At 42.6% G+C, this 23,758-nt stretch overlaps 1 protein-coding gene across 4 annotated transcripts in view; it reads right to left on the bottom strand.

Annotated features, from left to right (window-relative positions):
- The window catches only part of RAB3B (RAB3B, member RAS oncogene family), a 116,228-nt gene that overhangs the window by 16,745 nt on the left and 75,725 nt on the right, over window positions 1-23,758 (bottom strand). For all 4 annotated transcript variants that reach the window (XM_058717406.1, XM_058717407.1, XM_058717408.1 and 1 more), the window contains one exon: window positions 2,518-2,636. In XM_058717406.1, the coding sequence (XP_058573389.1) occupies window positions 2,518-2,636 (119 nt within the window). The remainder of the gene's footprint in view (window positions 1-2,517; window positions 2,637-23,758) is intronic.

Here is a 23,758-nt window from a genome sequence, read left to right as displayed (position 1 = left end):
AGGTGTTCAAGAACATTCACATCCTGTCTCTCCAGCTTTATCACACTTCCTCTCACTTCCCACCCATCCCCAAATGCTCTTCCATAGCTTGTGCCTTTGACTGGGAATCCCTTCCCCACACTAACTCATCCCCCAAGACCCAAGGATGGTCCCACAGTTCCTTGGGGGAAGTCGTCTCAGGCTTTCTCAGGCCCAGCTAGCCTCTCCTTCTTCCTCTGTGACTTGCAAACATTCACTGAAGCCTCAGATGATGAATATTTGTAGAAACCAAAACGTCAGCAGTAGTTTCCCTCACAAAAGATGATTATGAAACTTTTCAAAAATACTTTATGTACTTCTCAATTTTTCAAAAGTGAGTATATACTACTTACATAATGAGAAACAAAATTTTAACGTAAGGAATAAAATAGGGCCCTTATATTGTGGACATCTCCTTGTGGGGATGGGCCTAACTCTGTCTCTAACCATCCCTTCAGACAAAAATGGAATCTCATTTTGGTCACTTAAACCTTTACCATGGCACCTGTTATATTTAGCTAAACTTATCAGTCTTTCCTTGAGGGCAAGGATAGTCTCATTGATCTTTGGGGTGCCAGTCCCCAGCACGGAGCACAAAGTAGAGGAGATGTCAGCAAATTTCTGGTGAATGAATAAGCCAGCAAATGGTTAACCCTGAAGCAGATCTTAAATGCAACCCTATCCTGACACTGACACTCAAACTAACTGAACCCTAACTGTTTCTGGACCTATTACCAACCCTGCTCCTAAAGCTGATCCCACCACCAATCTTCTCTTTAAGGATGAGAAGCCATTCCCTTAAGGTACGGAATTCACTCAGCCACGTTGGTCATGGGCTGACAAAGAATGAGGCTCTGTGCTGGGCACTGGAGGGGCTAGGCTAGGACCAAGTTTCTCAGAGGCAAAACCTAAAGGCCAGGGCTTAGGAGAAATAGACACTTAATCTTTAGCCTCAAGGCAGGTCCCTGGAGCCAACTCTTAATGTCTCCCCATACTATTCTTTCTGTCATTTTTGTCCCTCTTCTCACCCCCATCCACTCTCAGCTCCCAGATTAGCAATTCAGGTTATTCTTGGAGGAATCGTCACCAGGTGTTAAAGTCACTGTGTTCCTGAGACAGAATGAACAGGGACTGATGGCAAAAGGGAAGGAGGTCAAGGCCAACAGGGAATTAGCAGTGTAGAGACACTGAAAGAAAGAGCTAATAATTCCATGGTAGGAGGTAGGGGGGAAGATGGAGAGGGAGAGAAAGAGGAGAGCTGAGACAAATCGTGACTGAAGGGAAAAGAGGGAATAAGAAAGGAGAAAAGGAAGAGAAAAGGAAAGAGGAAAAAAGACTAGTAAAGAGAAAAGGAAGATGGAGGGGTCTTGTTAAAAGGGAAGAGAGAAAAAGGAGGAAGGGGAGGATAACCAATAGGCTGAGAAGGAGAACCTAGACCACCATGAATGACAGACATGTGAAGGCACCTTGGAGAGCCTGCAAAGTCACTCACAACTCAAGACTACAAGGCACCAATAGTACTTCACACAGTCATGGCAACTGTTCCTTTACAGAAGGGAAGTCATCGAAGGATGGCTGTTGGGCAAAGGGCAGCATAGATAACCTTGGCATTGGCCAGTACCGCTGCTGAATTGCTGGCCTTCTCAGCATCTCTGATTCTGAAGAAGACCATGGCACAGATGTCCCATCTTCTCCCATCCCAATCCTTTCTACTGATTAGGGACACAGTGTCCTGGGCCCTCCCTCTTACCTGTCCTTCCCCTTGTGCTCCCTTCTCCCTGTGAATTATACTCCAGGAAGAAAGCTGTGTAAGTCATTCAGAGGTTGTACCTGTGAAGCTGTGCTGATTTCCATTGTATGTTGAACCTTTACAAGCTTGGACTAGATGTGCTCTTGACCCCTAGCCTGGGGATAAACTTTATGGGGATGTCATATGTGGATTCATTCACTACTATGACCAGGATGATCCTTCCAAAACATTAATCTGAACCTGCTGGTTCCCTGTTCAAATGTCGTCATCTAGGGAATAAACTCCAAATTCCTTATCCCAAAACACAAAATTCTTCATGACCTCTGCTCTTTTTATACCCCTCACTTACCTTCTCATCTTTGTACATCTGTATACTTTTCCTGGAATATTCTTATCTATTCACCCCCTGGCTCACTCCTGTTCATCTTACAAAATGTAGCATCTGTGTCAGCAACTCCATGATCCCTTCCTTGACTCCCCAAGCTGGGTCACAGCCCTCTGTTGGATTCCCAACAGTACCTCTCTTTATCACTGCACATGTACATGATATTCTCACTGCTTGCTTACTTATCTTCCTCTCCTCTCATCTGTGAGTTCCTTAAGGACAGGAGCCATGTCTGATTCACGTAGATTTCCCTAGCACACAGCACAAGACCTAGCACACATTAGGTTTTCCTAAAGAGTTTGATGAATAATGAATAACTGAGGTGAATGAATGAATGAATGAGGTGAATGAATGAATCTCATACCAATCTTGGACAGCATTGAAGGACTCCTCGTTGGTGATGTCATACATCAGAATGAAGCCCATGGCCCCACGGTAATAGGCTGTGGTGATGGTCCGGTACCGCTCTTGCCCAGCTGTGTCCTGGGTAGGAAGAGAAAAGAGTTAGCATCCTAGAAAGTCTGCTTTTTTTCCTAAAAAGTCCTCAGGAACAATTAAGAAATAGCCCAAAGTATATTTAAGGAGTACCTATTATGTGTCTTATATTGTACTTAGTAAGTAGAATAAAATGTTTTTTAAAACCTCATAAAAATTAATAAGAAAATAATTGAGGGGCTCCTGGCTGGCTCAGTCAGTAGAGTAGGCAACTCTTGACCTTGGGGTCACAAGCTTGAGCCCCACATTGAGGGCAGAGTTTACTTTAAAAAAAGAAAGAGGGGTGCCCGGCTGGCTCAGTCAGTAAAGCACGTGACATTTTTAAAAAAATTTAAATCTAACTCAATTAACATATAGTGTAATAATGATTTCAGGAATAGAATTTAGTGATTCATCACTTACATATATCACCCATCCCAACAAGTGCTCATCCCAACAAGTGTCCTCCTTAATGTCCCTTGTCCATTTAGCCCATCTCCCTACCCTATACCCCTCCAGAAACCCTCAGTTTGTTCTCTATATTTAAGAGTCTCTTATGGTTTATTTCCCTCTTTGTTTTTACATTATTTTTGCTTTCGTTCCATTACGTTCATCTGTTTTGTATCTTAAATTCCACAAATGAGTGAAGTCATATATTTGTCTTTCTCTAATTTTGCATAGCATAATATACTCTAGTTCCATCCATGTCGTTGCAAATGGCAAGATTTCATTTTTTTTTGATTGTATATCAATCCTCCATTGTATATATATACACCACATCTTCTTTATCCATTCATCCATCGATGGACATTTGGGCTCTTTACATATTTTGGCTATTGTCTATAGTGCTACTATAAACATTGGGGTGCGTGTGCCCCTTTGAAACAGCACTCCTGTATCCCTTGGATAAATACCTACTAGTGCAATTGCTGGGTCATAGAGTAGTTCTAGTTTTAATATTTTGAGGAATCTCCATACTGTTTTCTAGAGTGTATGCACCAGTTTGCATTCCTATCAGCAGTGCAAAAGAGATCCTCTTTCTCCGCATCCTTGTCAACATCTGTTGTTGCCTGAGTTGTTAATGTTACCCATTCTGACTGGTGTGACGTGGTATCTCGTTGTGGTTTTGATTTGTACTTCCCTGATGATGAGAGATGTTGAGCATTTTTTCATGTGTCTGTTAGCCATCTGGATGTCTTCTTTGGAGAAATGTCTATTCACTAGCATTTACATTTTATAGTTGAGAATGCAAAAATGCAGGCAGGGCAAGTGACTTTCCTAAGGTCACAAAGCTGGAGACAAAAGCTATGCCTTAAATCCAGGACTTCTGATTCCAAGTCCAATGTACATACCACTAAACTCCAATCAATGAAGGATTTATCCACAAGTATTTACTGAACACAATCTATAATGATAATAAAATAAGGGGACAATAATTCCAGTATGCCATTATTTGTGTATATGCTGCACCTGTTATCCACACACTTCAGAAAAACTCTGTAGGATATATATGATTACTCTATTTTATTCCAGATAAGGAAACTGAGGCTTAAGAAGATTGCCACTAAGTATCAGAATTAGAACTCAAAATAAATCTATCTGAGGGGTACCTGGGTTGGATGAGCTCCCGCTCAGTTGGTTGAGCGTCCAACTTCAGTTCAAGTCATGATCTCGCGATTTGTGAGTTTGAGCCCCACATCAGGCTTACTGCTGTCAGCGCAGAGCCCCCTTTGGATCCTCTGTTCTCTGCCCCTCCCCTGCTTGCGCTCTCTCAAAAACAAATAAACATTAAAAAAAATAATAAGCCTGACTCCTACACTCATTACAATTTATACCTTAGCCATGGACCATACTTTGTGTGATATAAAAATGGACAAGGCACTATCCCTAACTTGAGGAAGTCTCAGTAAAAGTGCAGAGGTAGCTAATGTTAATGGGGAGCATTAGACTGATAACTAGCAGTATGTGGCAATATGTCATTAGTTCCAGATAAGCAGTATAAAGAAAATGCATCAGGCTTGCACTGGCAGTGCAGAGCCTGCTTGGGATTCTCCCTCTCCCTCTCTCCCTGCCCCTCCCACCTTGTGTACACATGTTCTCTCTCTCTTTCTCTCTCAAAATAAATAAACTTAAAAAAAAAAAAAGAAAATGTGTCATACAAGTCAGGTAAGGTAGAAACATGGTGGTTTGGGGTAATTATAGAAGTTGTCAAAGCAGAGATAGTGTATCAGTTAGGATATACTGAGTTATTTAGTAGCAAAGCAATCCCCAAATTCCAGCAGCTTAAACGAGGTTTTATTTTTCACTATTGCTACATATCTATTAACAGTTGGCTGGGTGCTCTGCTTTTTGTCTTCCGTAGCTGACAGGGCAGCTACCAGAGGGGGGAAAAGTGTGTGAGTCATATTTTGGCTCTTAAAACTTCTACTTCTCCCACTTCACTAGCCAAAGCAAGTCACACACCCACATCCAAAAAAATCTTATAACATACCCACGAGGAGAATCATAAACGTGGTAGACAGCGTAACTCCCACTAATGGAATCTGTACCAAGTCCAGAAGCATTGGCCTGAAGATGTGCTTATTTGACAATAGTAGGAGGATAACAGGGACTTTCTTTTTATTTGAGGAAGAGAGAGAGAGCAACTGAGTGAGGAAGCAGAGGAGAGGGACAGAAGGAAAGAGAAAGAGAGAAAGAGAGAGACAGAGAGAAAATCCTAAGCCAGCTCCATGCTCAGCACAGAGCCCAATGCCAGGCTCGATCCCACAACCATGGGATCATGACCTGAGCTGAAATCAAGAGTTGGACACCTAACCAACTGAGCCACCCAGGCACCCCATCAGGGACTTTTCTAAAGAAGAATTTTCCAAGCAGTGAAGTGAGGGAAAAGTATTTTGGCAGAAGAAGAGTTTTTGCCATTGAGTACTCCAAAAGAACTTAAGGAACGGTAAGAAATGGGAAATGGGTAATGGATAAGTGCCAAAGCTAGAAAGAGCTTTAAATGTTGTGCTATGGGGTTTGGACTTTATCTTTTTTTTAAGTTTATTTATTTATTTTTGAGAGACAAGAGAGGGAGAGCACAGAGGAGGGACAGGGAGAAAGGATCTGAAGTGGGCTCCGTGCTGACAGCAGAGAGCCAGACTTGGGGCTCAAGCTCATGAACCATGAGATCATGACCTGAGCCGAAGGCAGATGCTTAACCAACTGAGCCACTCAGGTGCCCTTGGACTTTATCTTTTAAAATAAAAGATTATGAGGCAGGGGATTAACATAATTAGATGTGAACTTTATTTAGAAAGATCACTCTGGCTGTGATGTGGGGAATGGACTGGAAGAAGAGATGGAAAGCAGGAAGGCTAGTTAGAAGATCTTTGCAGTGGTTCAAGTAAGTCCCAATAAGGATTTAAACTAGAGTGGTAGCAATGAGAAGGAAGTCAAACAGATTCAAGAGGTATTTAAGAGATGAGTTATATAGGGCATGGTGATGAATTGGAGGTGAAGTGATGAGAAATCAAAGACAACAGTTATCTGTTACCTCATTTTCTCCATGTCCTCAGCAATTCAGCTCTGACCTAGACTTGCACAACTTTACTCAGCAAAAAAATCTGTACTTACTACACCCACTATCCTTGGGGAGCATATAAATCCCCAACTCCTGTTTATTGAGCATGATCTTTGGGTGTCTTACTCTTCACCTCAAGCAGCTTATCAGAGTATCCCTTCTGACCACATACAATATTTCTTCCTACGAGCTCTGGTAAGAGTTCTTTCTAAAAGTTCTCCAGTTCATAAATGAGTGAGTGGATGAATGAATTAATATATAAATGAATGAAGAGATGGATGAGTGAGTTAACACATAACACTGGGAATTTTAAGCACTACTGAGAGAAATCATCAATTTGCACTATCTATGCAGAAGTTTTTTGTACCTATGAAACACTTCAACAGTATTTAATCCACCCCACACCCCTTGCCTTTGCTTCCTGAGCTCCCACACCACAAATGAGACTCCTCCCACCCATCTGCAGGCCAGGCCCCAAATCTTGTCCTGTGAGGTTTAGAATTAAGCCACCCATCCAGACTAGAGATTTAAAGGCCCAGGCAGGATTTCTAAGCAGCTGGTCTCAACTCTTCTCACTCTGCCTGTGTTGTATCATTTCCCTGTGAGAGTTTTGAGGTCTCCATCTCTGACTGGAGTCTGGCCCTGTGCCCCAGCTCTTTGACAGGGGGGGTCCTGCCACCCAATTGATGCCCAATTAATTAGAAATCTTGGTATGGGGAGTGCCTGGCTGGTTCGGTTGGTAGAACATGCAACTCTTGATCTCGGGGTCATGAATTTGAGCCCATATTGGGTGTAGAGGTTACTTAAAATAAAATAAAATAAAATAAAATAAAATAAAATAAAATAAAACAAAACAAAATAAATCCTAGTATGGAATACTAAATGAGCTTGGACATGGAACCAGTTTCATCTCTGTTCTCCTAGTGCCTAGCACAGGGCTGTGCACACAGTGGAGGTTCAATCATCACTTGCCAAACAAAAAGGCTACATAGTCTTGAAATTGAGGGTGGTCTCTGGGGTTAGACTCCTGGGTGTGAATCCCTGTTCTAGCACTTACTATGTGACTATGATAGGCAGCCTTTTAAATGCCTCCTAACGATCACTGTCTCCTGGTATTTATGCTCTTGTGTAATCTCCTTCTTGGGCAATTCGCCTTTTTGGGCCTTAGTCTCTTCATCTTTAAAGTGGGAATAACAACTATATCTACTTCACAAAGTTATTGTGAACATTAAGAAAGTTATTATACCTAAAATGCTTAGAAAAGTTCCTAGTACATAGTAAGAGCCATAAAAGCCTCAGTTACTATTTTTGCACTTTCAGAGTTAGCCCCAGGAACAGGGCCAGCTTCCCAGAGTCTGCCCAGCTGGAGTAGATGAGTTTCATGCTATGTGTCACTTCCCACTCATTCAAACCTGCTGAGGGCTGCTTCCAGTCAGAGTCTTAATATGATGCTTCCCTCAAAGAGTAGCAAATGGCCTGATAGAAAGGGAATGGATGAGTGTAAAAGTTGAGCAGGCTTTGGTCTGACTCCCAGCTCTGCCATTCATCACCAGCTCACCATTCATCACCAGCTCTGCCATTGTGTGGTTTTGGAAAGCTTGGGTTTTTTGTTTGTTTGTTTGTTTGTTTGTTTGTTTATCTCTTTGAGATTCAGCTTCCTCACATCTGGAATAGAAATAATAATCCCTACTTTGTAGGCTGTTTGCAATTAAATAAGATTTTTAAAAATGTCTAGCTCATAATAGGTACTCAAATATGGGAGTACATATCATTTTCATTATTATTTAACCCTTCTAAGCTTAAGTTTTCTCATTTGTAAAGTGATAATACCAACCTTAAAGTGGTTGTGTGAAGATTATAGATAACGTATTTGGAGAGCCTGGCAGAGTGCCAGGCACATAGTAGGTATGCAATAAAGTCCATAGTAGTTCCTGCTATTACTGTTGATATTATTGTTATTGTCATTTCCCTTGAAGAGAAGCAAGGTTGGAAACAACAATCCAGCTCTCACCATCCTGTGCTCAATGGAAAGTAGCCCAGAGAACTGTTCCTGAACCTCCCTCTCTCTCCCTCTCTCTTTTATTTTTAAAAATCACTTCAACAAACATTGATTCCCCTCCCACTGATGAGAGTCAGAAATAGAACCAAAGAGGAGACAGGAAGGAGGAGAAAGAGGCATGACTCACTGGCTACTTGAGGAAGGAGACCATGTCATCAAGAGCAATCAATTCACTTCTATGAAGCAGGCATTCATTGAGCTCTTTATATGGGCAGAGCATTATTCCACAGAGTGGACACCAGGGTGAGCAAGCCGCCGCCCTGGCCTCCAGCAGCCCCATGTGGCAGACAGACACATAGGTAAGGGGCAGAGAAGCTAACATCAACTGAACACCTACTCTGTGCCAGGCATTTTGATAAATGTTTTATATATGGGATCTCACTTATTATTTATAGTAACAAAATAAGACTGTTAGTTGAGAATTATTACAGGCCAAGCACGATGCTAAGCACTTTACCTATTTTATTTAATTACCAAATAACCTTGAAATACTGTTATCTCTATTTACAGATGAGAAAAAGTTAAATAATTTGCCTAAGATCTTGCAACTAGTTCATGCCAGACTGAGATTCAAACCTAGGTCTGATTCCAAAGCCTGTGCTTTTCCCAGGATGCTCTTTATTCCACATCATTTATCTTAATTGTTACAGCAGCCTAAAGCAGGACAAATTTGAGTCTCCATTTTATACATAAATCCACTGAGGATCACAGAAGCTAAGTAAATTTCTAGAGTCACAAACTATAAGGAGACAGAGTCAGGATTCAAATTCTGTCTTTTGACCACAGCCTGTGCATTTTCAACACAACCTATAGCCCAACCAGACTATGTATTCTTGATCCCCTTCTTCCCCCTAGGACAGGACCAATCCACTCTGCAGCACCCCGCCCCCCTCCCAGAGAGGGGGTCCTCTAAGGTTTCCTGGGGTGAACAATCTCCCCTCCGCCAGAGGGTAAGGCTGGAAATTACCCAGAGAGTTTAAATGGAATCACGTGTGTCTGGCACACATGTGCTCAACCAATATTAGTTATCTTCTTTATCTTCCACTGAATCATCAAACCACACAGACTCTTCATTTCTTTCTGGAGTTTCCTCATGGTCGCCCACACATGCCACACTCATTTCTGCTCCATATTTCTGTTCATGCTACTCTCTGCCACATATGTCCCCTCCCAGTTCCTCCACTTGTCTTGACTACCAGATTGTTGAATTCTAAAGTTAAAAGTAAACCTTAAATATTATTCAACTTACCCTCTCACTCAAACTAGGAATTCATTCCACAGCGTACTTGTACTGAGTGTTTCTAATGTTGGACACCCACTACCTTAAAAGGCAGCCATTCCATTGATGGACAGTTCTGATTATTAGAACATTTCTTCCTTCTCTTGAGCTGAAATCTGCATGTGGTAATTTCTATCCATTGATTTAATTCTGTTCTCTGGAGACACAAAGAATAAATCTAATTTTTCACTCACGTGGCAGCCCTCCAAAAATTTAAATCCTATGTGTGTTTAGCTCTTAGAGGTTATAAAGTTTATTATCTCAGTAATCTCAGTTAATTCCCAAAGAAATCCTATGAGAAGAACCAAATCCCCATTCCACAACAGAGGCAACTGATGCTTGCAGAGGTGAAAGACAGTGAATGACGGAAAGGGGCTTAAAGAATACCAGGTCTTTTGGCTCCAAGAGACCATGGTTCCTGGCACAAGGCTATGTCTCTGTTTTAAGTCACCTGTCACAGGGACCTTCACAATTAGCAGAATAACCAGAACAGTGACAGGAACTTGAAACTGTTTTACAGGAGGAACAACTACAGGATGGAAGATGTTTAGTACTCTAGGAAATAGCACTGCTATCTTCAAATATCTAAGGTGCCTAATAGGTTTTCCTCTTTTACCTTCCTTTTCTTTCAAATCTTCGCTGATTCTATGGTTAGTGTCTGCTAGGTCCCGAAGATCAAAGGATGAGTACAATGCCAATACTTGCTTGAAGTTTGCTTTGGAAGGTAAACATGTGTCAGATGGGAATCTGAAGCCTGAGAGGCTGTTCCCGTAAAGCCTTCCGAGTGCCTTTCCTTGAGGCAACACTCTTCCTTTGGAGCTTAGCTCAACTCAGCAGAGAAGCTGCCCTGACCACCCTGGTAAAGTCAAATACTCCAATTACATGCTGTCCTGGCACCATGTACTTCTCCTTTGTAGCACTCATCCTCACTGTAATTTTGTATTTATTCGTGCAGTTATTTGATTAAAGTCAGTCTCCCCTGCCAAACTGCAAGTGCCACAAGAACAGGATGTCTGGTTTTGCTTACTATTGTGTCTCCGTGACTGGCACAGCACTAGCACATAAGGTGGGGGAGATTTCCAATAAATACTTGTTGAAAGGATGAATTTATTGGGTGTCTGCAACATTTTCAATAGAGCATACTACAATATCAGATGGGTCTTTCTAAAATCTAAATCTCATCATTTCCCTCTTGGTCTAAATCCCCTCTCTGGCCTCCCATAGCCCCCACCACAGGGTCCAAATTTCTCAGTAGAACATACAGACTGTTCAGGATCTAGCTCAATCTTCCCTTCCAGTTCTTTCCTTCTCATACCTCCACTGAACCCGTGAGTTCCAGTTTTGCCTAACTACTTGTGGCCTTTTGTTGATATGCAGATGTTTGCCTGGAATCCCCTTCTCTTTTATCATTTGTAAACTCATTCAAAGGTCACGTCCTCTCTGAAGCTTTTCCTGGCCTTCCCTCCCCTGACAAAGTAACTTCCCTTTCTGCCCTTTCATGGTTTGGCATTATGTCACTGGACACATCACATTTATTATAGTGCTGGTTTATTTATCTGTCTCCTCTTTCAGATTATGAGCATCTTGAGACCCAATCATATATTTAGCTAAATTCCAGGCCCTTGACTATAGCACTTGGGACATAGTAGGCACTAATAAGAACGCTGAATGAAACTCAAGAGCTGACCATGTGGTTGGTAGGGAAAACTCATTTCAAACCTCATTTATAACCCCTTTGGTTATATCCCTGTGAGATCATACAAACCACCTCCTCTTACTGGTCCCTTTCCATGTTATAGATAAAGCAGGAGGCACAAAGCAGTGATACAACCTGGAAGGTCACACAACTGGTAAGAGGTTGTTTCTGGGGCCTCTATCCCTGGATACTGCCCTGTTGCATACTTTCTCCTCCAGGCCAGACTCCTCCCTCCCTCCTATTCAATTCACTCCCTCTGGGCCATGTTGGGAGATAGAAATAATGAGCACCAGGAAGGCAGTAAGGAGAGCTTCTGGGCTGGCTCTCCCTACACCTTACCCTCTGACCCACACCTGTCAAGCTCCAAGCCCTTTGTATTTGCAGCAGCAGAAAGCCAAGGCATTGTGTCCCATGGGAGTGGGAGGAAACCAGAGGTAGAGAAGCTTTTCAGAGAGGTTCAATGGAGTCTGGGAGAAGCCGAGGACTGAGGAATGGAGAAAGTGATCCCTTGGAGCTGGCTTGGTGTTACACCCATCTGTCCTCAGCAATACAGACCACACTGTGGACCACCTAGAGTTTATAAACATTTTGTTGCATCACCTTATTGGATCCTAACAATGACCCTGGATGCAGACTGTTTAGAGCCAGAAGAAATCAATCTTAGCTCATCTAGTCTGACTCCTTTATTTTGCAGGTAGAGAAATTGAGACCTAGAGAGGTAAAGTGACTTCCTCAAGGTCATATGGCTGCTTACTTTTTGGCTAGTCAAAGACTCAAATCCAACTATTCAGACTCCACATGATGTTCTCTTCAGCATACCATGTATTATTGTCACTACTGGTTTACAGGTAAGAAAATTAAAGCCTAAGGGCATATAGGTAGTAACTGATAGATCCTTGAGGGCACAAGGCAGGAAAGAGGTCACTAGAATCCAGGACTAGGGATTATAAAGCACTTCCCTGTTCACTGTAATCCTATCTAACTTTGAGGTCCAGGTCAGCGGGTGCCTATTCTGGAAATAGCATCTTTGGGATCTAGCATCAAAATTTGTCATCATTCCTTCTGGGCTTCCACACAATGTACTTGGGACTTTATTTTAGCAGCAGCAGAGCACAGAGTATTAGAGCTAGAAGGCCCTCACAAGAATAATCAATTCCACAAATATTTACTGATTTACCACAAATATTTCACTGTGCCAGTGACAAAGACCCATGTAATCCTTGCTCTGGGAATTCTCAGTCTAGTGGGGAAGCTACCTCATATGTGACTAATCCTATGATAGATACATATAGGGTCAACTCCCTCATTTTGCAGATGGGAAGCCAAGGCCCAGAGAAATGAATGCCCTGGGTTCTTATTTTTGGCATTGGTCTCTTACACAAAACTCTTGTCAAACACTCAAAACTCAAAACCTCTCAAGGATATAACTATTGACTTCCATGATTTCCACATTTTACTTCAAGCAGATAAACCAAAGGTTATAGGACTTCCTTTCATTGCTCCTCAATGTACCTGGGATGTCTTGTGTGTTCAATAAATATTAATTTTATTTTATTTTAGAAAGAGAGAGAGTACACAAGCAGGGGACAGGGGCAGAGGAAGAGAGAGAGAAAGAGAGAGAATGTTAAGCAGGTTCCATGCTCAGTGCAGAGCCTGATGCAGGGCTGGATCCCACAACCCTAGGATCATGACCTGAGCCAAAACCAAGAGTCAGATCCTCAACCGACTGAGCCACCCAGGTGCCCCAATAAATATTTTTTGAATGAATGACTCACAGCACCTATATCAGGGATTTGTTTCCACTCCCATCTGCATCTCCTCATTTAGACTATGGTTTAGGGGCTATGTCTTTCATTTCTATACCTTCTGCAATGTCTAAAGCAGTACCTGGCAACTGGCAAGTATTCAAAAATACTAACTGAACAAAGAAATGAATGAATAAGAGAAGGGCAGATAATGTGGTCTCTCTTTTGCCCTAAATAACAAAGATGGCATCCCCCAAACATACATTCCTCTTCTTGAAACCCCACCTTTCCTCAGCATCACCTTGCTTCATCAATGTGTTCCCTTTATTTTCCCCCTGTTCCTGCTCTGTCTTCTACACTGGCTCTTTATCCTCCCCTCAACCCCTCACTTCTAAGTTTTAGATGAAAATTACTAATTATCTGCTGAACCTTTCCACTTAGTCTGGATGCCTTTAAAATATACGTAGTTGACTATTAATTACAACCTATTTCTGGGATGCCTGGGTGGCTCAGTTTTTGGGCTTCCAACTCTTGGTTCTGGCTCTGGTCATGGTCTCACGGTTCATGGGATCAAGCCCCAAGTCAGGCTCTGTGCTGGCAGCATGGGATACTCTCTCTTCCTCTCTCTCTCTCTCTGCCCCTCTCCTGTTCAAGCACACGTGCACATGCACCATGCTCTCTCTCACTCTCTCTCAAAATAAACCTTAGAAAAAAAATTATGATCTATTTCATTTGTGTCTTCTCTAGCTAGTAAGCCCTTATCAGCACCCAGCACAGATCTGAGCATGTAGCAGGTATTTTAAAGATACCTACTGAATGAAACATCATCCATAAAACCTCAGTGCTTTGGCACAGACAAATTTAGCATCAGAGTTGGCAACCCATTTCCTCTTCACCCTTTTTGCCTCCAAATTGACATCACCACCATTCAGAGCATTCTCAGAAGTCTCTCTGAGGAATTTACTTAATTTTTTACTTCCTGTATCTTTTAGGTGACTCACCCAACTCCCCTTCAGGATAGCAAGTGGTGGGGGAAGAAGTGAGGTAGGAGAGGGCTAGGAGAAAAAAGAGAAGCTTGGAACAAGATTATACTTAATACATTCCCAGGTCACAGCAAGTAAAAGCAAATGAGAATCAGACCTTGTACTGAGAAATTGACAGTGATAAAAATAGGAACCTTGTCAAACAGACAATTTGCAGAAAACAAATGATTAATAAATATATAGATGACTGTTCCATATGTAATCAGAGGAATGTAATTTGAAATGATGAGGTACCATTTTTAACCTATTGAATTAGCTAAAATTAAGCTAACATCATATTCCATGCTGGCAAAGATAACATGAATTAGGAATTTCACTATTGAAAATCCATTTAAAGGAAATAATCTAAAACCTAGGAAAAGTTTTATGCACAAGGCTGATCACTGATCACTATAACATGATTCATAACAGCCCCAAACTGAAAAATAATTAAATACTTAAACCATAGAGAACTAAACTTTGAGAAACCAGAGATTGTGCCTCATTCTTTTACCTTATTTATAGTGCCCAACACATGTAAGTGCAACAAATATTGTTGACTACATGAATTAATGAATGGATCTGGTGCATCCTCCCTATGATGTACAATGAAGTCATTAAAAGCATATTTGTAAAGACTTGCTAATAATTTTAGCTATATTTATGCTATAATGTTACATTTTTAAATTTTTTTCTTAACGTTTTATTTATTTTTGAGACAGAGAGAGACAGAGCATGAGCAGGGGAGGGTCAGAGAGAGAGGGAGACACAGAATCCGAAATAGGCTCCAGGCTCTGAGCTGTCAGCCCAGAGCCCGATGCACAGCTTGAACTCATGGACCACGAGATCATGACCTGAGCCGAAGTCGGACGCCCAACTGAAGTAGGGGCCCCGAAGTAGGGGCGCCACCCAGGCGCCCCTATGTTACATTTTTAAAAAGCAGGATATAAAATTGAATATACAGTGTGACTTCAATTACGATAAAAACTCATAGAAAAGAAACTGGAAAGAAAAGAACCACAACAACAATAATGGTTTTTTTTCTTTATGCCTGAATGTAATCTTAAAGTATTTTTTTTTAATGGGCATATATTACTTCTATAATTAAGAAAAATTAAGTCCATAGTAGGTAGTGGCAGTTGCTCTTAATATAGCCCAGGGAGGGGCGCCTGGGTGGCGCAGTCGGTTAAGCGTCCGACTTCAGCCAGGTCACGATCTCGCGGTCCGTGAGTTCGAGCCCCACGTCAGGCTCTGGGCTGATGGCTCGGAGCCTGGAGCCTGTTTCCGATTCTGTGTCTCCCTCTCTCTCTGCCCCTCCCCCGTTCATGCTCTGTCTCTCTCTGTCCCGAAAATAAATAAAAAATGTTGAAAAAAAAAATTTAAAAATAAAAAAAAAATATAGCCCAGGGAAAACAAAATATGGAGAAAACATGGAGGATAAACCATAAGTTGGTAATTGTTGTAGATGGATTATGGAATGCATGTAATATGTAGTCTCCCCATTTGACTGTGTGTTTGAAATTTCCTATAATAAACAGTTAAAAAAAAAAAAAAGTGAAGCCTGAAACGCCATGGCGTCTGGGGAGAGTACGAGCAGTTCCATTTTCACTGAAGTATAAGATACTCAGAAGGACTCTAAGATGTTCACTTTTTCACATTTTAACATCTCTGAAATAAGAATATAATTTACAATTGATAGCATTTTAGATTCTCTGAAACAGAATACTTAAAATACTAGGTGAGGGTAGAAGTAGGAAGTGAGGCTGGAGCTACCTAGATCATCGAGGCCAGGCCAGGTGCTTGGACGCTGTCCTGAAAAGAAAAGCCACTGAGGGGTTTGTGGTGCCCAACATTGGGCCTGTCACCTGGAAGACATTCAGGAAGTATGTACTAAATGGTGAGGCCACTGAGGATGGGGACACTGCTGCTTATGCCAAGGGCCAGGGAAATTGCCCTTTATGGGAGACGTGCTTGAGGCCTTGTTCCCGTGTCCTTCTTATCATCTCATTAGTCCCAATTCTCTTCAGCTCTGCAAGGCAGAACCATTGGGTTGTCTGATAAAATTATCTTTTTCCCTCCAATCCCCCATGATACTTCTATTTTCCTGAAAGTAAGAATCATTTCTCCAGAACGTGAGCCAGCATCACAGCCTAAATAGCTGATATGAATGTCCACAGGCCTGGGTTTCACATTACCTACTGACATGACATTTGAATCCCAAAAACTCAGCTTGGAACCTGGCCAAAGACCTCCTTATGAACCATTTCCAAACAGAGACAAAAAGAATTAAAATACAGATGGCAGGTAAGAGATTAGAATGAACTCTTCAGGGGGTGCCTGGGTGGCTGAGTCAGTTAAGTGTCGGACTGTTGATTTCGGCTTAGGTCATGATCTCACAGTTCATGAGTTCGAGCCCTAAGCCGGGCTCCTCGCTGACAGCCGGAGCCTGCTTAGGATTCTCTCTCTCTCCCTCTCTTTCTCTCTGCCCCTCGTCCGCTCACCCTCACTCTCTCTCTTTCTCTCTCAAAATAAATAAATAAACTTAAAAAAAAAATGAATAAACTCCCCAGGACTTCTAAGACTTCACTAGAAAGATAGTGCAGGATCTCCACCCCACCCTGGGCTGTGCTTTCCCTTTGGTTTCATAGCTGCTTTCTTTGGGGAGTTGGCCCAAGTCACCATAGCAGACAAAGTCCCCTGAGGATCATTTGCATACAGGTGCCAGAGTGTTCTAAAAATAGGATAAGCACAAAGTAAATGCCTTGAAATTTATTTACAAAGGAGGGGAGACAATCATCTGAAGAGGGAGGGAGAACCTGTCAGAGGTGGCCTGACAATAGTAAGGGAGCCACACGGTGCAGGCTGGGAATCAGGAGGCCTGGGTATGATTTAATTCTACCACTAACTTGCTTTGTGGGATTATAAATACACCCCACTTTGGGCCTTGGTTTTCCATCTTTAAAACAGGGACATTAGGGGCACCTGGGTGTCTCAGTCAGTTAAGTGTCCGACCTCAGCTCAGGTTATGATCTCGCAGTTCATGGGTTCGAGCACTGTGTCGGGCTCTGTGCTGACAGCTCAGACCCTGGAGCCTGCTTCAGATTCTGTGTCTCCCTCTCTCTCTCCCCACCCCCGCCCCCCCCACTCATGCTCTGTCTCTCTCTCTCAAAACTAAAATAAACATTAAAAAAAAAAACCAGGGACATTAGACTAGATAATTTTTAGGGCCCCTTCTGGTTCTAAGGAGTCAGGATAAATACTACTACTACTACTACTACTACTAATAATAATAATAATAATAATAAATTGAGTATTTACTAAGTATCAGGTACTGTGACAAGTATTTTTCATGCATTACTTCACAATCCTCACAACCAGCTCTGAGTGGGTAGGGCAAAGAAACCGAGGTACAGAGAGGTTAACTAGCCCAAGTTAGTAAATGTTGAAGGTAGTTTAAGCCCTGTGCCATACTTCTTTCCAGAATGCTAGGATGCTAAACTTATCCCTTGTTTTCTAACCTAATAATTTTACTGCCTTAAGCTCATGCCACCCCTCCCATTCTTTCTCCTCAGATTCTAACCATTCTGAGCTACTCTCCAGGTCCCAAATATTGTTCTCCTCAAAGTCTCTGTGTTTTCTTCCATGTTGTTCCCTCTGCCTAGAACAGCCTGAACTGCCCTGCTAAACCAGTCCCTACTTACCATTCAGAATTCTGTTCAAATCTCCCCCCAAAACCCACAGATAGAAGTAATGACTGGCTGCCATTTGCCAAGCACTGTGCTAATTCATTATTACAGCTTTCTGGGAGAGGTCCCATTGTCATACCACTTCAACAGATGAGGTAACTCAGACTCAGAGGTTAAATGCTTGCCTAAGGTCACATAGCTGATAATGGTCTGAACCAGGCAGTCTGACCCCAGGGTTAGCCTTCCTAACCCCTATTCTACCCTCTCTCTCGGGAAATACTGTATGAATTGCCAAGTTGTCTTATCCACAAGACCATAAACTCTTTTAGTTTTGTTTGGTCTGGTTTTTACTTTTTGGGATTGACTAAACTGCTAGGAGGTAATTTGGAGCAGCAAACCTGAGGGAAAAAAATCAGGCTAGAGTCAGAATCAAACTGGAAAAAAGAAAAAAATGATTCATTCTGTCTAATCTTTCTCTACCATTTTAAATCCCTGTGGAAACAAGACAAAAATATATTTTTGTAAATACTATACATTGGTATTCAATTCTGTTCCCATCTCAGGGTGGGATCACCTCCTCCAAGAAGCCTATTAAAATCCTCATTCTCAAAATCCCCCCTAATTTTAGTGTACCTTCAGCACTTAATTTATCATTTAACTAAACACTGTGAGCACTGAATGAATGGGTACTGTAAGGAACAGCAGTAAGAGCATGGATTTGGGGATGGAACACATCTGAGTTCAAATTCCAGTTCTGTCACTTCCTGGCATGTAACCTCAGACTAGTTATCTGACTTTCTGAGTTGATTTGTTAGCTGCAAAATGGAGTTGAAAATAATATCCTTTTCTTTGTATTGCTGGAGAGATAAAATAACTGTTGTGACAGTGCTTGGGCAGCTGTAAAGCTTTGTATAAACATTAGTCATGTTCATTCAATTTACATGCCCTCAATTATCTGCTGTTCCTCCCCTAGTGCCGCATCCAGGGAAGACCTCAGATTCCCGGAGAGCTGGAGGTGTGGGAAAGTGCTAAGAGGGAGAAGCCCAAGAAAACAGGGCTGGTAACTACCTGAGCAAACTTCCGCTGGAAGGAAATTAAAAGGGTAATTATGCCTCCAGTGGTGGTAAATTTCCAGGCTGGCCTTTGGGCTCAATCGGTTGACACAGCAACACAGCAGTCGGGGAGGACAGTATCCTGAGAGAACATTTTCTCTCCTCACAAAATGACTCCTCATAGGACCTTGGACACAATGTCCAACCTTAACATCACCTCTGATTTCCTGTATTCACTCTTTCTCTTCTCTCTTAATTCTCTCATCTTTCTCTTTTGTTTTCCAAAGTTTATTTATCTATTTTGAGAGAGTGAGACAGAGAAATCAGCGGGCAAGGGGCAGAGAGAGAGAGAGGGGGATAGAGGATCCAAACCGGGCTCTGTGCTGACAGCAAGGAGCCCAATTTGGGGCTCAAACTCACGAACTGTAAGATCATGACCTGAGCCAAAGTTGGACACTAACCAACTGAGCCACCCAGGAAACCACTCCCTCATCTTCTCCTCCCCAGTCCTTCCTGAGGAAACTAAAGGGTTCAGCCTGGACCCCTATTTAAAACAGTTCCTGCAGAGGAGGCTGGGATGTCCCGGGATGCTCTGAGACAGCACTAAATTGTTGCTTGGGGGTTAGGTCTCATTTTTTATATGCAGAAACACTGTGGGCCAGTGAGAAAAGCCCAGGTTTGAAGGTGAGTCACAAAAGCCTGGGTTCAAGTCTCACTTAACCCATTTACCAGCTGTGTGACCTCCGGTAAAGTACAAACACTTCACCTCTTTGGTCCTCAGTGTCCTCATGTGTACAATGAGGATGACAAGACCCCCTCTCAGGATTAAATGAGATCATTGATGTACCTGATGATCTAACAGGACTGGTGTCCACATGGTTCTGAGAAGAAAAGCACATGAGAAAGTGGTTGTCCATTCTACAGAGAGGCTAAGCCAAGAGAAGCCTCAGACCTCCCAACCACTGAGGGGCAGAATTGACCAGAGGATGTTTCTAGGGGAGGCAAAACTTAATCTAGGCCAAAGGAGTGTCAGACGTGCTGGGTGCAGGAAGAATGGCTAGCCTTGACTTTAGGAAGTATAAAGCCACAGCCTGAGCACTGACTTCCATTTTGCCAAACTCTATTGAATGCTTACTCTTTGCCAGGCCCTGCTGGGCAATGGAACTGTAGACATGAATCAGACCTGACCCTGCCCTCAGGGAACTTGCAGTCTGGGAGGAAGACAGACAAGTCTGAAACACTTGCAGTACAGCTAGTAAGTGTAGGAAGTAAAGGAAGGGCCCTTAACTTAGGCTAGGGGTGAGGTGGGTCAGGAAAGGTTTCCAGAGAAGCCTTTATTTGCACTGAGCCTTTAAAGTCAAACAGAAGTTTGCTGGTGGAAAATGGGGGATGGGTGTGGGCGAAAGTATTCCCTACAGAAAGGGAAAGCAAGACACAAAAAAAGTGCATCCTAACTCTCACAGCCATGAGCAACCTAAGCAGACATGACAACTAAATGCAGTATGGTATCCTGGATGGGATCCTGGAACAGGAAAGGGATAATAAGTAAAAACTAAGGAAGTTTGAATAAATTATGTACTTAGGTTAATAACAAGGTATCAATATTGGTTGATTAGAACAAATGTACCATATTAATTAATGTAAGATGGTAATAATAGGGGAAATTGGGTGTGGGGTAAATAAGAACTCTGTGTTATCTTTATAATTTTTCTATAAATCCAAAACTATTCTAAAAAATAAAGTGAGTTTTGTTCTTTGGTGGGGTTTTTTTGTTTGTTTGTTTTTTGTTTTTTTGTAAGTGCATCCTGTGTTTGGATTTGGGGTTTGGAGAACACACAGGTAGAGTGTGCCTGAGGGCTGAGTGACTGAGGATGGAGGTGGGAAGGCAAGAAAGGGCCTGGAATGCCAGGCAAAGGAATTTATTGGGTATCAGTAGACAGCCCTTTCTGGGTTTTACGCTGTGGAGGGACAGTGACCAGAGAACATAAGGAGGGAGCAAGACTGGGGGGAGGGAGATTCCTTCAGTCTGCTGCTACAGTCTAAGGGGGGAAATAAGAGGAACCTAAGGTAAGAAAGGGGCAGAAGGGAGGCACACAGTTAACCCTAGATAAATGTTTATAGCACAGAACCAAGGAGGGAAATTTGGGAGATAGAATTGATAGTTCTCATGAACAACTGGATGACTAGGACAAAAGCTGAGAGGAATAAAGGAGGACCCTCAGTTTTGAGGTGGAGGCTCAAAAAGAGAGGGAGTATAGATATTCCCTTGGACTTGACCTCCCATCCTTTTCGTGTCTCCTCCACCTCCACCCGGGGCCTGAGCTCAGTCTCTGCGTCATTAGCACAGAGTTGACAGACTTCACAGAGGAAGGTGAGAAGCACAGGAGTACAGAGAGGATAAGAATTTCCAGCTGCCACCTGGCAACCCAAGGTGTGGGGCAATGGTGTTGGGCAACAGTGTGGGGGAAGAAGAAGTTTGTAGAAGGAAGGAATTATAAAATTCTCAGTTGAATGGCCTTCCCTACTCCTTCCCCTGCCCTTTGCAACACATCTGGCAGTACTTAAGCAAGCTAGGAGAATCTTTGAAGGCTTTGAAGGCAACTGGGCATCTTTGAGAGCAGAGCACTGCTGCTCTCTCTATCCCCCACTGAAAATGGGGGTAAAGCGTCCGTGACTCATATCTAATTTCTCTGCTGATAGACTCTACCCTGTAAACCCCACAGCTCATAATCTTTGTTTTTTGTTTCTAAAGTTGATTTATTCATTTTGAGAGAGAGAGAGAGAGAGAGAGAGAGAACGAGCATGTACACCCATGAGCATGAGCAGGAAGAGGGGCAGAGAGAAAGGGAGAGAGAGAGAAACCCAAGCAGGCTCTGGGCTGACAGCACAGGACTGGATCCCATGAACTGTAAGATCAAGACCTGAGCCAAAATTAAGAGTCGGACACTTAACCAAATGAGCCACCCAGGCACCCCCAATCTTTGAAATGGTAGTAACCAAGATCAGTACAATAGTATGGCACAAGAGAACACTCATGAATTTATCCTGGCTTTACCAATTACTGTGTGGCATTGGGCAAATTTATTTGAGCACATAATATGTCATAGGCACCATGTTGGGTCCTTTCCTTATATTGTCTCATTTAATCTTTACTGCACTACAGAGAAGTTGCTATTATTATTATTCCTATTTTACAGCCGATGAAACAGGTTCAGAGACATCATTACTTATCACATTGCTGGTGCTGTGTTTTCATTCTACTTCTTCCTTAGCTGAACTAACCCAGTCCCCCATCCTTCCTTTGAATCTGCCAGAATGTGCAGCAGGAACTACTATACACCTATCTATCAGTGTTGTACAACTTTGGATGTCCATTAGAATCACCTGGGAAGTTGTAGTGGGGTGGAGAGAGGGAGGGGAAGGAAAGCTAAGAGGAGATAGTTTACAACACATGACCCATCCCTTTCTGGGTGTTTGCTTGGAGGTTCCAAAGTTTCAGCCATGACATTGACACCTGTGAGGTCCCTGGGGTATCACAGGGCAGTGGGAAGAGTGGGAGGGGAGTTGGCTGTGAAAAGAATACAGGCTCCACAGCAGATGGCCTTAATTTTGAATCTCTGCTCTGTCATTTACCAATCTTAGTAAGATTAAGTTCCTTAACTTTTGAGTCTTAGTTTTCTCATTTGTTCTGTGCAGCATAGTTGTAATCACTTTTTGAAAAATGCATGTAACCATTTGCACGATATATAGTTGCTTCCCAATAAATTATAACTCTTAGCAACATCTTTACCATCTATTGGGTGCTTTCTAAGCACCCAAGCCCTTATCCATGTGAAGATATAACAAGAAGAGTAACGGCACAGGACATAGGGGGGTTTTAAAGACAGAACTCAGTTCAAATCTGGACTCTGTTACATGCTATTTGTATGAACTTAAGCTACCTAACTTCTCTGGACCTCGGTTTACTTATCTGTAAAATAGGGACGATAACAGCACCTAGCTCATAGGGTTTTGTGAGGATGAAATGAGTTGATAAAAGCACTGAGTATAGGGGCTCCTGGTTGGTTCAGTCGGTGAAGCCTGTGACCCTTGATCTCAGGGTCATGAGTTCAAGCCCCACATTGGGAGAAGAGATTACTTAAAAACAATTTTTTTTTAGCACTGAGCACAGATGGCCATCAGCCAGTGCCACGGGCAGCTTATGCTAGTCCTGTGAGAGGTATTATTAGCCCCATGGTGCAGGTGAGGATATTTTACATAAATGGTAGTTGGTGTTTATTGCCACAATAATTACTGATGTGTGAAATCGAGAGGAAGGCAGTCCAAGTAAGAATGGCATCTCCACCAGCCTCTTGACTTCTAAAAGCAGGGACCAAGAGGAAGCAAGGCCCTATTCCTCTTCCCCTACAACCACCGCCTGTCTTGGTGCCATCTGTCTGCATTTTAATTTACGTTGCACCTTTTATTCCTCTATTCATGTCAGTCATGGCAAGCATCCCAAGCCTCTCAAGCCATTCTTGATCTCTGGACTCTGAATCTCATACAGCTCTGCACATTATCTTTTCCAACCCTCTCCAGTCCCCTCCCTACTGACACCTTTCACTGGGCCTTCTGAAACACACAGTCATCAGAGAAATATCTTTTTCCTCAGCCTCTTCTCTGAATGTTTTCTTCACCCCCTTGCTGTGACTGAAACCAGCTTTCCCTGAGGCCACACCTTCTCCTAACACCTCCAAATTGATAGTCCCTTTCCTTCTTACCACCTTTGAATCTCTGGGCCAGGAGGTGGGATAGATATTGCTGCTTTTCACCCCTACTTCCAGATCATTCTTTCCCTCCTTCAAAAGTCAAATCAAAACACCTTCAGCTTTGAATCTCGAGCATCATGAGACTGTGCCACCCACTTATTTGTCTACTGACCAATCAATAACTCCTGGTTCATTGTTACTCTCTCCATAATTCTTGGTGATTTCAATATCCACAGAGATGAGACTTCCAATATCTTGGACTCTCATTTCCTTGAGCTTTCT

Source organism: Neofelis nebulosa, chromosome 2 (assembly GCF_028018385.1).
Source record: "Neofelis nebulosa isolate mNeoNeb1 chromosome 2, mNeoNeb1.pri, whole genome shotgun sequence".
Classification (NCBI taxonomy): domain Eukaryota; kingdom Metazoa; phylum Chordata; class Mammalia; order Carnivora; family Felidae; genus Neofelis; species Neofelis nebulosa.
The sequence above is the reverse complement of the archived record's forward strand: the minus strand, read 5'-3'. Positions and strand labels throughout refer to the sequence as shown.